This window comes from Pelophylax lessonae (assembly GCF_965119305.1).
Source record: "Pelophylax lessonae genome assembly, chromosome: 4".
Taxonomy (NCBI): domain Eukaryota; kingdom Metazoa; phylum Chordata; class Amphibia; order Anura; family Ranidae; genus Pelophylax; species Pelophylax lessonae.
Genome location: NC_138771.1, coordinates 376,149,360 through 376,164,472, shown reverse-complemented (window position 1 = coordinate 376,164,472; position 15,113 = coordinate 376,149,360). Strand labels below are relative to the sequence as shown.

Genomic DNA, 15,113 nt, shown 5'->3' with positions numbered 1-15,113 from the left:
ACCTCGAACACCCAATGTTCGGGCCGAACCGATAGTCGACCCGAACCGTTCGATCATCCCTACTAATAACACCGTTTTCATTACTAAAGTCTTGTATGTGGTCCCTTAACATCCCCTCCAAAATCTTGCAGACTACAGATGTTAGGCTGACCGGCCTATAGTTACCCAGGATACATCTCGTCCCCTTTTTAAATATTGGTACCACGTTGGCTTTTTTCCAATCAGCTGGCACCATACCCGTCTGTAAACTATCCTTAAAGATCAAGAATAATGGTCTGGCAATCACCTGGCTGAGCTCTTTAAGAACCCTCGGGTGCAAGCCATCCGGTCCCGGGGATTTATTTATGTTAAGTTTCTCTAGTTTAGTTCTAAGTCTATCTTCTGTTAGCCATGGCGGCACTTCCTGAGGTGTGTTGTTTAGTTCGGCCTTACAAGCTAGGTTCGTGTAGCCCCCCGATTCTTTTGTGAAGACTGAAGAGAAGAAATTATTTAACACTTCCGCCTTTTCTCTGTCCTCAGTGGCCATATTTCCTTTGTCATCTTTTATGGGGCCAATGTGTTCTGGCCTCGCTTTCTTACTGTTTATATACTTAAAGAATTTCTTGGGGTTCTTTTTACTCTCCTCCGCTATATGTCTCTCGTGTTCTATTTTAGCCGCCCTGATTTCATCTTTACATTTCCTATTACACTCTTTGTAATGCTTAAATGCTGCCAATGACCCCTCAGTCTTGTATTTTTTGAAGGTCTTTTCTTTTGCACTAATATGCATTTTTATGTTGGAGTTTAGCCACCCAGGGTTTAGTTTTGCTCTTTTAAATGTATTTCCCTTTGGAATGCACTGGCCAATCCCCTTGTTAAGTATGCTCTTGAAGCACTCCCATTTTTCCTCTGTGTTCTTTGTTCCCAGGGTTCTATCCCATTTGATATTTTCTAGCAGCGAGCGCAGTTTAGGGAAATTGGCTCTTTTGAAATTCAGTGTCCTTATATTACCCCTGTGCTTCCTATTACTGTAATTAATACTGAAACTTATTGACCTATGGTCACTGTTTCCTAAGTTGTCCCGTATTTCTATATCCGTGAGCAGGTCTGTATTGTTGGTAATCAGTAGTTCAAGTACCGCATTGTTTCTTGTTGGTGCATTCACCATCTGACCCATGAAATTGTCCTGCAAAACATTTAGGAACTGCCTAGCCTTGGCTGAGTGCGCGGTTCCTTCTGCCCAGTCTATATCTGGATAAGTCTATACTGCTGCAGTGTGCGGCGTATGGTCTGAGAAATGACAGGCTGACCACCCACCCCTTCAAACTCTGCAGCAATGCTGGCAGTACTCATACATCTATTTCCCAAAGACAACTTCTGGATATGATGCTGAGCATGTGCACTAAACTTCTTTGGTCGACCATGGCGAGGCCTGTTCTGATTGGAACCTAACCTGTTTAACCACTGTATGGTCTTGGCCACCATGCTGCAGCTCAGTTTCAGGGTCTTGGCAATCTTCTAATAGCCTAGGACATCTTCATGTAGAGCAACAACTCTTTTTTCAGATCCTCAGGGTTCTTTGCCATGAGGTGCCATGTTGAACTTCCAGAGACCAGTATGAGAGAGTGAGAGCGACAACAACAAATTTAACACACCTGCTCCCCATTCACACCTGAGACCTTGTAACACTAACGAGTCACATGATACCAGGGAGGGAAAAGGGCTAATTGGGCCCATTTGGACATTTTCACTTTGTTGCCAGCAGTTTAGACATTAATGGCGGTGTGTTGAGTTATTTTGAGGGGACAGCAAATTTACACTGTTATACAAGCTGTACAATCACTACTTTACATTGTAGCAAAGTGTCATTTCTTCAGTGTTGTCCCATGAAAAGATATAATAAAATATTTACAAATATGTGAGGGGTGTACTCACTTTTGTGAGATACTGTATATATACACACCAAAGTGTGTGGACTCTATAACTTTCCTACAGACTAAATAATAAACACTGATTAAGGGCCCTTTCACACGGGTGCTCCGTATGTCCGCAAATCATCCGATTTTTTTGCGGATGATTTGCGGACATAATGTAAGTCTATGGCATTGCGGATGTCAGAGGAATACCATCCGCTGACATCCGATTTTCTTCCTTTCAGTTCTGTTCCGTTTTTTGGAACGGAACAGAACCCTATTTTTCCTCCGTTCAAAAAGCGGAAAGGAAGGAAAATCGGATGTCAGCGGTGTCATCCGCTGACATCCGCAATTCCCATAGACTTACATTATGTCCGCATATCATCCGCAAACGGATGGGATGATATGCGGGCATACGAAGCGGATGACACAAATGTCATCCGCTCCGTGAAAAAAAAAAGTCCCGCTGCGGACAAGAACAGCGGAGCGGCCGTGTGAAAGAGCCCTTAGGTTATTTTTATGTATGTAGCAGAGTACATTTTTTATAACATACATTATTTATTTATAAACATGCATTATTTATTTAAATACATTTTATAACATAAACAAAGAAAAATGTGTTTTCTTTTTAAAAATTTTCGCTCATTTAAAAAAAAAAATAAATAAATCTGATGGTGATTAAATACCACCAAAAGAAAGCTCTATTTGTGTGAAAAAAATGTTAAAAAATTCATATGGGTAGAGTGTTGCATGAACATGCAATTGTCATTCAAAAAGTGACAGTGCTGAAAGCTGAAAATTGGCCTGGGCAGGAAGGGGGTGAAAGTGCCCTGTATTAAAGTAGTTAATAAAGAAAAAAATCTGTAGATTTTAATTAGAATCTTAAAGAAAGGAGAGACTGAAAATGCTGGGTAAATATCCAATTAGATGATATCATACCAGTTCTCTCGCACCATATTGCTTTTCAACCTTAATTTTCAGATTTTTAAAACACTCCTCCATTCGATCATGGAAGGGGCGAAGATCTTCAGTCACCCTTTTCTCGTGTATTCGTATTCCAGCACCAAGCAGGGGTGTCTAAAATGAACAGAATAGTGCAGCAGTGATTATTTCTATTTTCAAATATTAACAAAATAAAACAATTTTCTATTATATGATTGTGCATCTGACATAATGGTTAATATTTACATGTATGTTTAATTTTTTTACATTTGATCTTTATAAGTTTAAGTGTCTCCAAAAAAAAAAATGTTAGCAGAAATCTAACATGACAAATATATTTACACAGCCCAATGACCCAAGTAAGGAGAAGAGTCCAAGTAATGGTTATACACATTGAGCAAATTGTATGAACCTTTGGAAGAAATATACAATATGTTGCACAAAATATGCACACTAGTGAATATTTATAGAACCGTATTCAATCAAAGAGGGATACTACAAATAAAATTATATTAACTCAAACATGAAGTGGTTATCTAAGGTCAACCAATGGTATGATTTTCAGGGGCTGAGGGAAACAGTAGTTTTAAATTGTTTACTAGTCTATACATACACATTTTTCCATAGGTTAGGTTTCTAAATATATTAGATATATTGCCAATGCGCACACAGCATAGTTATGTAGTTAAGTTAAAAAAGACACCAGTAATCTGAATTCAACCAATATAAATAAAAATAAATAAATACATTGAAAACCTGCATATACAGAACACTAAACACACATTTGATCCAGAGGAAGGCAAAAAACAGTTACAGAGCAATGGCCAATTTTCTCCAACAGTGGAAACAATCCTTCCTGGTTGCTGAAAGCAGTTGGATAATCCCCACATTAACAAATTCTGGTTTTAAAAAAGTTAATAGCCAGCTATAGTCTGCGCATTTAGGAATGCATTAATTTTTTTTAACTATCTAGTGAGCTGGCCAGAAATAGATCCTGGGGAAGTCATAGCTCTTACTGTGAAGAAGCCTTTCCATATGCAAAGGTATCATCTCTTTTCCTCCAGATGCAGAGAGTGTCCTCGTGTTCTTTGTAATGACTTTAAAGTAAATACCTTTACACCAAGTTTATGACCATTTACAGTGTGTAAAATAGGTATTGAACACGTCACCATTTTTCTAGGTAAATATATTTCTAAAGGTGCTATTGACATGGAATTTTCGTCACATGTCAGAAACAACCCATGCAATCCATAAATATAAAGAAACCAAAACAAATACGTTAAAAATGGGGTTATGTGTAATAAAATGGAATGACATGGGGAATGGGTATTGAACACATGAAGAAAAAAAAAGCATGGAAAGCCAAGACACCAGTTAAATCAATTAGTAATTAGAAAGCAATATGGCCCCTTGTCAGTGCAAATTATTATCAGCTGGTTCAGTCTCAACTGATGGCCTATAAAAGGTGTCTCATTATCAAGGTGTCACACAAAAAACATCTCATGATTTGTAAAAGCAAAGAGCGCTTATAAGACCTCAACCTTATTGTTGCAAAGCATACTGATGGCACTGGCTACAGAAGGATTTCTAAACTACTGAATGTTCCAGTGAGCAAGAGTTGCCCAAGTGCCAAGAACCACTTGTGGACAGTTTCAGAAAGAGCTAAAATTAGCAGGTACAATTATCAGGTAAACAAATAAGTAATGCATTCAACTGCCATGACCTATATGCATGCTCACCATGCAGGACTACATTTCTCAAGAAAAAGCATGTTGAAGTTCGTTTAAATTTTGCTGCACAACATTTAGACAAGCCTGTGAAATACTGGAAGAATATAGTCTGGTCAGATGGAACCAAAATTGAATTATTTGGATGCCCTAATACACACCATGTTTGGAGGTGAAATGGCACTGCACATCACCCCAAAACACCATACCTAGAGTGAAGTGTGAAGGTTGGAACATCATTGTAAGGGGCTGTTTTTCAGCATACGGTACCTGCAAACTTCATATCATTGAAGGAAGGATGCATGGAAAAATTAACCAAGACATTCTTTATAAAAATCTGCTGCCATCTACCAGAATTATGAAGATGAAACGAGGGTGGACATTTCAGCAAGACAATGATCCCAAACACAAAACCAAGGAAACGCTCAATTGTTTTCAAAGAAACAAAATAAAGCTGTTAGAATGGCCCAGCCAATCACCTGACTTAAATCCAATAGAAAATATATGGAAGGAAATAAAGATCAGAGTTTATAGAAGAGGCCTTCAAGATTTGAAGACTGTGTGGAAGAATGGGCCAAAATCACACCTGAGCAATGCTGAGCTGCAACTAGTTTCTCCATACAGGAGGTGTCTTGAAGTTGTCATTACCAACTAAGGATTTTGTACCAAGTATTAAATAGATTTCAGTTAGCGTGTTTATTACTTTTTCCCTGTGTCATTCCATTTTTTTACACATAACTTAATTTCTGAACGTATTTGCTTTGGTTTCTTTATATGTATGGATTGCATGGGTTGTTACCAACATGTGGAGAAGTTTTAATGTCAGTAGCACCTTTAGAAATATATTTACCTAGAAAAATGGTGATGTGTTCAATACTTTTTTAACCGCTGTTTGTATTTATAAAATGTGATCAAATCCTTTTTCTCAAGGGAGATTAGGAAAGGAAAATTCAGGTAATTTGTCTTTATAGCAGAGGTTCTACAGGTACATGCCTTTTATCAGTTTAGTTGTCCTTTTCTGCACTCTCTCTTCAGTTCTACAAACAAGGCTAAAAAACCCTAATGAACTACTTGTCTTTTCCAATTAGATATTATTTTTCTGCTGATATTTTGTTTATTTTTTGTTGTTTGGTCATTTTTTTAATTCTCACATTAAAAAAGCAGGCTCAAGATCACTATGCTAACTGCCTATGCATGAGTGTGTGGCCACACACACACACACACACACACACAAGCAGCGTAAAATGCCTGAGGTGGCCATCTTTGCTGTGTGGACAGAAGAGAGGCAAAGGGTGTTGTTGTGAATGATGGAGCTGGTCATCCACAACATTAGCATAAAAACACAGATGAGCGATGGCAGAAAAAAGAACAAGTGGCTCATAATGTCTGTCCTATTTTAGGTATTTATTTATTTGTCTGAGTAAAGGTGTATGTTTGTCCTAAGCAATTTGAATCATTTTACTGTTGACTGACTCACTACCTCTATTTCAAGCATCAACTAACCCTTCAGTAAAATAATAATTTGATTAGTTTTGAACTTTCTTCCTGCAAGTTTGTGGTCACATCCCTATGTTCCTTTCCTCCTGCTAGTTTACAAACAGTAAAAAATCCATGCCAAGGAAGTGAATGAATCAAATATATGAAAAGATTAAACATTTGAAAAGATTAATGTAGTGTGTGACAAATACAAAAAGCTGCATCCCAGATGTGTAAAAATACACTGTGGCAAAAAATAAACAAAGAAAGGGGGCACTATGTTCAATTTCACCCTTTTACAATTATAATGTGTGTATTTCACTATATACCACTCAAAACTTTGACATACAGTGGGTACGGAAAGTATTCAGACCCCCTTAAATTTTTCACTCTTTGTTATATTGCAGCCATTTGCTAAAATCATTTAAGTTCATTCTTCTTCCTCATGAATGTACACATAGCACCCCATACTGACAGAAAAACACAGAATTGTTGACATTGTTGCAGATTTATTAAAAAAGAAAAACTGAAATATCACATGGTCCTAAGTATTCAGACCCTTTGCTGTGACACTCATATATTTAACTCAGGTGCTTTCCATTTCTTCTGATCATCCTTGAGATGGTTCTACACCTTCATTTGAGTCCAGCTGTGTTTGATTATACTGATTGGACTTGATTAGGAAAGCCACACACCTGTCTATATAAGACCTTCCAGATCACAATGCATGTCAGAGCAAATGAGAATCATGAGGTCAAAAGAACTGCCTGAAGAGCTCAGAGACAGAATTGTGGCAAGGCACAGATCTGGCCAAGGTTACAAAAAGATTTCTACTGCACTTAAGGTTCCTAAGAACACAGTGGCCTCCATAATCCTCAAATGGAAGGCGTTTGGGACGACCAGAACCCTTCCTAGAGCTGGCCGTCCAGCCAAACTGAGCTATCGGGGGAGAAGAGCCTTGGTGAGAGAGGTAAAGAAGAACCCAAAGATCACTGTGGCTGAGCTCCAGAGATGCAGTCAGGAGATGGGAGAAAGTTGTAGAAAGTCAACCATCACTGCAGCCCTCCACCAGTCGGGGCTTTATGGCAGAGTGTCCCGACGGAAGCCTCTCCTCAGTGTAAGACACATGAAAGCCCGCATGGAGTTTGCTAAAAAACACCTGAAGGACTCCAAGATGGTGAGAAATAAGATTCTCTGGCCTGATGAGACCAAAATAGAACTTTTTGGCCTTAATTCTAAGCGGTATGTGTGGAGAAAACCAGGCACTGCTCATCACCTGTCCAATACAGTCCCAACAGTGAAGCATGGTGGTGGCAGCATCATGCTGTGGGGGTGTTTTTCAGCTGCAGGGACAGGACGACTGGTTGCAATTGAGGGAAAGATGAATGCGGCCAAGTACAGGGATATCCTGGACAAAAACCTTCTCCAGAGTGCTCTGGACCTCAGACTGGGCCGAAGGTTTACCTTCCAACAAGACAATGACCCTAAGCACACAGCTAAAATAACGAAGGAGTGGCTTAACAACATCTCCGTGACTGTTCTTGAATGGCCCAGCCAGAGCCTTGACTTAAACCCAATTGAGCATCTCTGGAGAGACCTAAAAATGGCTGTCCACCAACGTTTACCATCCAACCTGACAGAACTGGAGAGGATCTGCAAGGAGGAATGGCAGAGGATCCCCAAATCCAGGGGTGAAAGACTTGTTGCATCTTTCCCAAAAAGACTCCTGGCTGTATTAGATCAAAAGGGGGCTTCTACTAAATACTGAGCAAAGGGTCTGAATACTTAGGACCATGTGATATTTCAGTGTTTCTTTTTTAATAAATCTGCAACAATGTCAACAATTCTGTGTTTTTCTGTCAGTATGGGGTGCTATGTGTACATTCATGAGGAAGAAGAATGAACTTAAATGATTTTAGCAAATGGCTGCAATATAACAAAGAGTGAAAAATTTAAGGCGGTCTGAATACTTTCCGTACCCACTGTAAAACTCTTTACAAAACATTTATGCAAATAAATCATGTGTCTTCATATATTGTCCATTCTATCCATATGTTTCTGCAATAAGTTCTTCAGTGTTTTATCACTATAGCTTCTTCACCATAAAGCGATTTTCCTCCTGGTGCTCACTTGTCGGTAAAACACTCACCAGACCAATGTGACCTCTATGCAAAAAGAAGGTCAATATGCACTTTCGCTTTAAGATCCCTTGCAATCCTCACGCTAAGCAGGGCTCTGTATTGGCTGGTAATGCCTCCACTCCACAATAGCACCATAAGGACCAAGAGAAAAAAGACTACATAGTGTAGTATTTCCACAGTGCCAGCAGGGAGGTGATTAAGCTTTGACAGTCAGAGTAATAGCTTGTGGCATATGTAGTTGCCATTGTTGTTATCATTTCATTGTTGTGAATGATGAGTGCTGCCATCCACAATAACAAAGGCCACCAACTATTACTATGACTGTAAAAAATGAATTACCTCACTGCCAGTGCTGAGTGGGGAGCCAGCAGAGTAGATGCAGCCCTGTCTGTGGTGAGCATTTTAGAAGAAAACAGACTTTTCACACCTGCCTAGTATCTGGGCTTCTCACATCCAGCCAGCAAAATCCAGCCCCAATCCAATGTTATCTGTCATCTCTACTTCTACCCTGCGTGTTTCTTCTTTTCTGCCCCCCCCCCCCCCCCACACACCTGTCGGTTTGAACTCCATTTCCTTGAACCGGGCCAGGTGCTCTATGCACTATCTCCACTAGGGGATTTCATCATGAAATAAAATATGTAGTGAAAATTCTTTTAAATGGTTATTTGCTACATTATTTCTAAATTGAGCAGTGCATTCATGTCTGTTTGTAACGTTAAGATATCCTATACAGATTCTGTTCTACTACATATATTGGTACTATCTACAAACAAAAAAAAAAGTATTTTTACATAGGTTGAAAAAAGACACAAGTCAATCTAGTTCAACCCAAAAAAATATCCAAATATACACAATTATATACCATACCCACAGCTGATCCAGAGGAAGCCCCAAAAAAAAAAAAAAAAAACAATAAAGCATTATCTAATTAGCTCCAGTGGGTAGAAAAAAATCCCTCCCTGATATCCCAGGAGGAAACCGGATATTCTCTGGATCAACAATACTTGGTATTATTAGGTATAAATGTTAGTATCCAGTTACTGTATACTTTGTGCATTTCGGAATACATCCAGCTCCTTTTTAAAACAATCTACTGAGCTGGCCATAACTAGTTCTTGAGGGAGTCTATTCAACATTTTCACAATTCTTACTAAAAAGAAGCCCTTCTGTATCTGAAGTTTAAACCTCTTTTCCTCCAGATGTAAAGTGTGCCCCCTTGTCCTTTGTAATAACCTGAAAATGGATAACTCAACACCAAATTCACTATATGGACCACTTATGTAGTGTATTTACACATGTTGATCATATCCCCCTTAATCACCTCTTATCAAGATATAATTAATTCAGTTAAGCCAATCTTTCCTCATAGCTGAGCTCCTCCTTGCCTCTTATCAGTTTAGTTCAGTTCTCCGACATCCTTTTTGAGATCTGGTACCCAAAACTGAACAGCATATTCCAGATGAGGTCTTACTAATGATTTGTACAGGGGCAAAATGGTGCCTCTCTCTGTAGCCCATACCTCTCTTAATACAAGAAAGTACTTTGCTAGCTTTTGAAAATGCAGCTTGCCATTGCATGCTATTATTAAGTCTATGATCTACTAAAACAATCATATCCTTCTCAAGCACTGACTTCCCCAGCTGTTCTCATCCATGCATGTATGATGCATGCATGTATGCATGTTTTTAGCCCCCAAGAGCACAGCTTTAAATTTATCAACAAAACACCTAATTTTCCAGATAGTAGTCCAATTGAATAGCGCATTGAGGCCATCTTATGAGTCAGAGACATCCTGTAATAACATTATTCCCTTGCATAGCTTTGTGTTATCTTCAAACACAAAACAATACATCTAATCCCAGACACTATCATCATTTGTAAATAGGTTAAAAAGTAAGGGTGCCCAAAAAAGTAAGGGTTTCTGATTCAGAGCAGGAATTAGAAAATCAATACTCTCAGAAAATGGTCTTTTAGCCAGTTTTCTGTCATATTACAAACTGAATTTTCTAAGCCAGTAGACTTTACCTACTGCATTAGCCATGTGGGTAATCACACATATGTTACACTTACAAGTCTGTAGTTATTGGTTAAGAATTTCATCCCTTTTAAATATAGTACCATATTGGCCCAGTGCCATTCTACAGGTACCATGCAAATCAGTACAGAGTTTCCAAAAAAGTAGAATCAATGGCTTTGAAATAGCAGAGCTCAACTCATTGAGAACATGCAGGTGTAAGCCATCGGGTCCAGATGCTTTATTTACCCTTATTTTTTTTTTTTTAGATCTGCTTACTTTTTGTCCCCAGTTGCCAACTTGAACTTATCTTTTAAGTTGCCCACATGCTCAGACCTGATCTTTTTGCTATTAATATAGTTAAGAATTTTTTAAGCTGTGTCCTATTCTCTTTCACAAACTGTCATTCATTTTTAATTTTTGCAATGCGGATTTCCTTTTTAATACTTTTGGAATAATTTATCTTACTGAATAATTTGGGACCATGTTCAATTTCAGCATGATAGGGGAGTGGGCTGAGAAGCCTTTTGCTACACAGCTGAAAATTTTTGCATTCTATAACTGAAGTTGTGATAGTAGCGCCCCCAGAATTATCATTTCTTGGGAATATAGGCTGCACAGCCTTTAGCGGAGTATAATGTACATTACATTCACTTTAATTTATGAAAAGTGATATGGAAATATTAATACAAAACATACTATACCTGCCAAGCAATAAGGTCTTTCAGTTTACTCAGCTTCTCACAATCTTCAGGATGTCGATGCATATATTGTTCAGTAAAGAAAGCCTTAAATTGAACAAAGAAAGTTACGACAAGTATTGCATTAAAACAGTGTTATTCTCCCTATTTCGACACAAAAAATAAAAAACAAATTGCAAAGAAAAAACCTAAAACAGCTGACTATGAAGTTGTTTTAGATTAAGACAGCAAAAGGTTTTAATGATATACACAGGCAAATACATATTTTGATAACTGCTTTGATTTTAATGACCCTTATTTATCAAGCACCAATGTTTTTCACCGTTTTAACATTAAATATCAGTTATATGCATATATGCTTTTTTTTTTATTCTATTTTTTTAATCATTCATATTTAAACGTATTTGTTCCTTTTTATTCAGTTTGTTCATTATTTCTTTTTAGTGTTACATTCATTTAATTTGACCTCAAATCAAATTCTAAATTAAATTGTATACATTTTTTTATCTAAAGGAACATTCATTTATTTCAAACTAACACTAATCAATTTATAAATGATTTACATTTATTTTTCCCCTATTCTGAAGGATACTTTTACTCAAAAGCTATGTATAGTCTCGGTAATCCAAAAAAAAGTTAAAAAATTCTCACATTATGGTAAAGATGCAACTATGATATCCAGAGTATTTTCCTCTCTGCATCTGACCCTTGCTGGCAATGTGAAAGGGAAACTGGGATTATGTTACGTTTCATGGTCTTGTCTACTGATTGGACCTTTTTGGCCTCCTATTTTTGTAACCCACAAAGCAGTAACAAGCTTAGACATCTCTATGACCCTGTGGATGGCCTTTCTTTCCACGCTCCCAGACTCCACAGTCAAAAACGACCTTCTCTGAATTTTCATATCACCTGCAAGGGGACTGGAAAACTACCACCACTGTCCCCACAATTGAAGAACGGGTTTCTAAACTGTCCCATCTTCAACAAATGGAGAAAATTACTACCCGTTTTCATGATTGGTGTATAGCTTACATGACAACATAAATCATTTGTATTGCTCTTCATAATTTAAAGATGCCTTGATGGAGAGATTAGAATTTACCTGCAATTCTGTGAGCTTTCTCCTCTATCCCCTCTGGACACCTGGTGCTATTCTCCTCTTGTTCTTTCTTCATTAGCTCATTGCTTCTACTTTTACCTCTGCTTGTTAACCCTTTTACTTTCTGATCTCCTCTTTCTTTCTATACTTTTCTGCTTTGTCCCTAATGCAGCCTATCTGTCTGTCTGGCGTCTGCCACCTGCTGGTTTTCTTCACCCCCATTGAGATTGTGCAAGATGAAGACACCAGAGAAGTTGTTTTTTTATTATGTTGTTCTCTTGTGTATCATGCTTATCCAGGTGTTACAACATTACATTGTTTTCCTATGTATTATGCAGGGATTGCGTTTCCCATAGGCCAAGGCCAAATTGCTGTTTCTGTAATTCCTACTTGTGTTTGAAAATCTGTGATGATGGAGATGCGGCCTAAGCCAACATGTAAATGTTGAGGGTGAATGAGGACAGGTAAGCACCAGCGAGATTGTCACAGGAGCTCTACAGGAACATCATCTAGTGTCAGGTCATCCAGGCGCAGCTGACCCAAAATATTCTCCAGAATTCAGGGAGTCCCAGGGCACAACTAATCAGAGGTGACAAATTGCAACTCTGCAAAAGGTGACTGTGCTAGAATCAGGTTTAACTCTTGCCAGGCTAAAAAAGAATGCCCTAGCTATTTAGTGTCTCAGAGGGGGACAATGTGTCTGGGGGAAATGTAAAGAAGAGGGGACAGTGAGTACAGGGAGGGAGGCATTGTGTGCAGGGGGGGAGGAAAGTGTGTACAGGTAGGGGGCTACATGTACAGGGTAACAAATTCAGGCAGAGTGTAAGAGGGGAGGGTTTAGTGTATACATTCACTGAATTTAACTGGGCTAATTCCTAGGTGGCGTTTCTTTCTTGTTTCTAATCCAACTCTATTAGGCAGTGGCCAATATTCAGCGTAACCACCTGATATCTCCTCATAACAGACCTACTGTTACCTACACTTACAGTCCCTGCAAACTGCTAAAATTGAAGTGCTGGACCCCATGGAAGTGGGACTTTGTTCAGAACCCAGACATTGTTGAATACAGTTTTGTGGCTATGGTTGTTGAGTGGGTTCGTTATATTATTTACTTCTTTTTCACCCATCTGCTTCGTTATTTTAATAGTTTTTTCCACAAAAACACCATAAAAGTCAAAAAGATGCCTGACACATGTCAGAGATTTTTATATTAATAAATGTAATTAGGTGACTTTTACTTTAAGAAAATTATAATTTAAAGAGTATTTAGGTTTGTTACATTGTAAAAATATATATGTTTTCTTACCTTTTCATAGTTTGCAAAACCACCCATAACTGCAGGATCCACTATACCATTCAGACACATAGATAGAGGATTAATAGGGAGATTTTCATCCCGCTGGTACTGATTGATGAGCATTAAAATCTTTTCATTGGTTGCGGACATTGTTTCAATGGCATTTTCAAGAGGGCTAATGGTTGCCTGTCAAAAAAAGGATACGTTAATTATTATTCCAACTAAATGTTGTACATGTAATACACAATCGTTATTAGAGATTGACTCTGTTCATAGTAAAGTCAATACTGCCACAGACTTCTATTTTCACCCAGTGATCCAGCCAATAACACAACACAATGGAGATACCTCTGGACAGTAGCATTGTCAGTCTGAAGAGAGGGTAGTGTTAGACTAGCAAATTTATATTGACTTTTTCAATAAATAAATAAATTGAACTCCAGAAAAAACGTTTTTTTTTTTTCATTTTCCTTTTGGGATAAAGGTTTTACATCAATGTGTAAAAGCTAACTATTGTGAACACCTGTCAGCATTAAATAATTTGCCTCAACCCTCTAACTGACAAATATGCTGAACAACTTGGTCTGTTACAGGAAGTTGACATATAACAGACTTATTTTGAAAATAACGAAAGGAGATTTTAATGGTGCCACAACACAATAATTTTATAAAAACATCATTTTATTTTATTCCAAATTTTAAAACTTGGGCCATTAAGTTGCTCCCCAAGAGAACATTTATCTTTAAAAAGTTATTTTTTACATGTATAACACACACATATACAGATAAATTTGCTGTCCCCTCAAAATAACTCAACACACAGCTATTAATGTCCAAACCGCTGGCAACAAAAATGAGTACACCCCTAAGTGAAAATGTCCAAATCGGGCCCAATTAACCATTTTCCCTTCCTGGTGTCATGGGACTCGTTAGTGTTACCAGGTCTCAGGTTTAAATGGGGTGCAGGTGTGTTAAGTTTGGTGTTATCGCTCTCACTTTCTCATATTGGTCACTGTAAGTTCAACATGGCACCTCATGGCAAGGAACTCTCTGAGGATCTTAAAAAAAGAATTATTGCTCTACATAAAGATGGCCTAGGCTATAACAAGATTGCCAAGACTCTGAAACTGAGCTGCAGCATGGTGGCCAAGACCATACAATGATTTAAGAGGACAGGTTCCACTCAGAGCAGGCTTCGCCATGGTCGACCAAAGAAGTTGAGTGCACGTGCTCAGCGTCATATTCAGAGGTTGGCTTTGAGAAATAGATGTATTAGTGCTGCCAGCATTGCTGCAGAGGTTGAAGGGGTGGGAGGTCAGCCTGTCAGTACTTAGACTATATGCCACATACTGCATCAAATTGGTCTGCATGGCTGTCATCCCAGAAGGAAGCCTCTTCTAAAAATGATGCACAAAAAGCCTGAAAACAGATTGCTAAAGACAAGCAGACTAAGGATATGGATTACTGGAACCATGTCCTGTGGTCTGAGGAGACCAAGTAAAAATGTATTTGGTTCAGATTGTGTCAAGCATGTGTGGTGGAAACCAGGTGGGGAGTACAAAGACAAGTGTGTCTTGGCTACAGTCAAGCTTTGTGGCGGGAGTGTCATGGTATGGGGTTTAGTGCTTCTGTCATTGGGGAGTTACAGTTCTTTGCGGGAACCATGAATGCCAACATGTAAAGCGACATACTAAAGCAGAGCATGATCCCCTCCTTTTGGAGACCGGATCCCAGGGCAGTATTCCAACATGATAATGACCCCAAACACACCTCCAAGACAACCACTGTTTTGCTAAAGAAGCTGAGGGTAAAGGTGATGGACTG

General features: G+C 38.5%; 1 protein-coding gene across 1 annotated transcript in view; it reads right to left on the bottom strand.

Annotated features, from left to right (window-relative positions):
* The window catches only part of DOCK2 (dedicator of cytokinesis 2), a 349,654-nt gene that overhangs the window by 59,185 nt on the left and 275,356 nt on the right, over positions 1-15,113 (bottom strand). The window contains exons 45-47 of the mRNA XM_082254918.1: positions 13,299-13,475; positions 10,897-10,980; positions 2,832-2,969 (exon numbers count right to left, since the gene is read on the bottom strand). Of these exons, the coding sequence (XP_082111044.1) occupies positions 2,832-2,969; positions 10,897-10,980; positions 13,299-13,475 (399 nt within the window). The remainder of the gene's footprint in view (positions 1-2,831; positions 2,970-10,896; positions 10,981-13,298; positions 13,476-15,113) is intronic.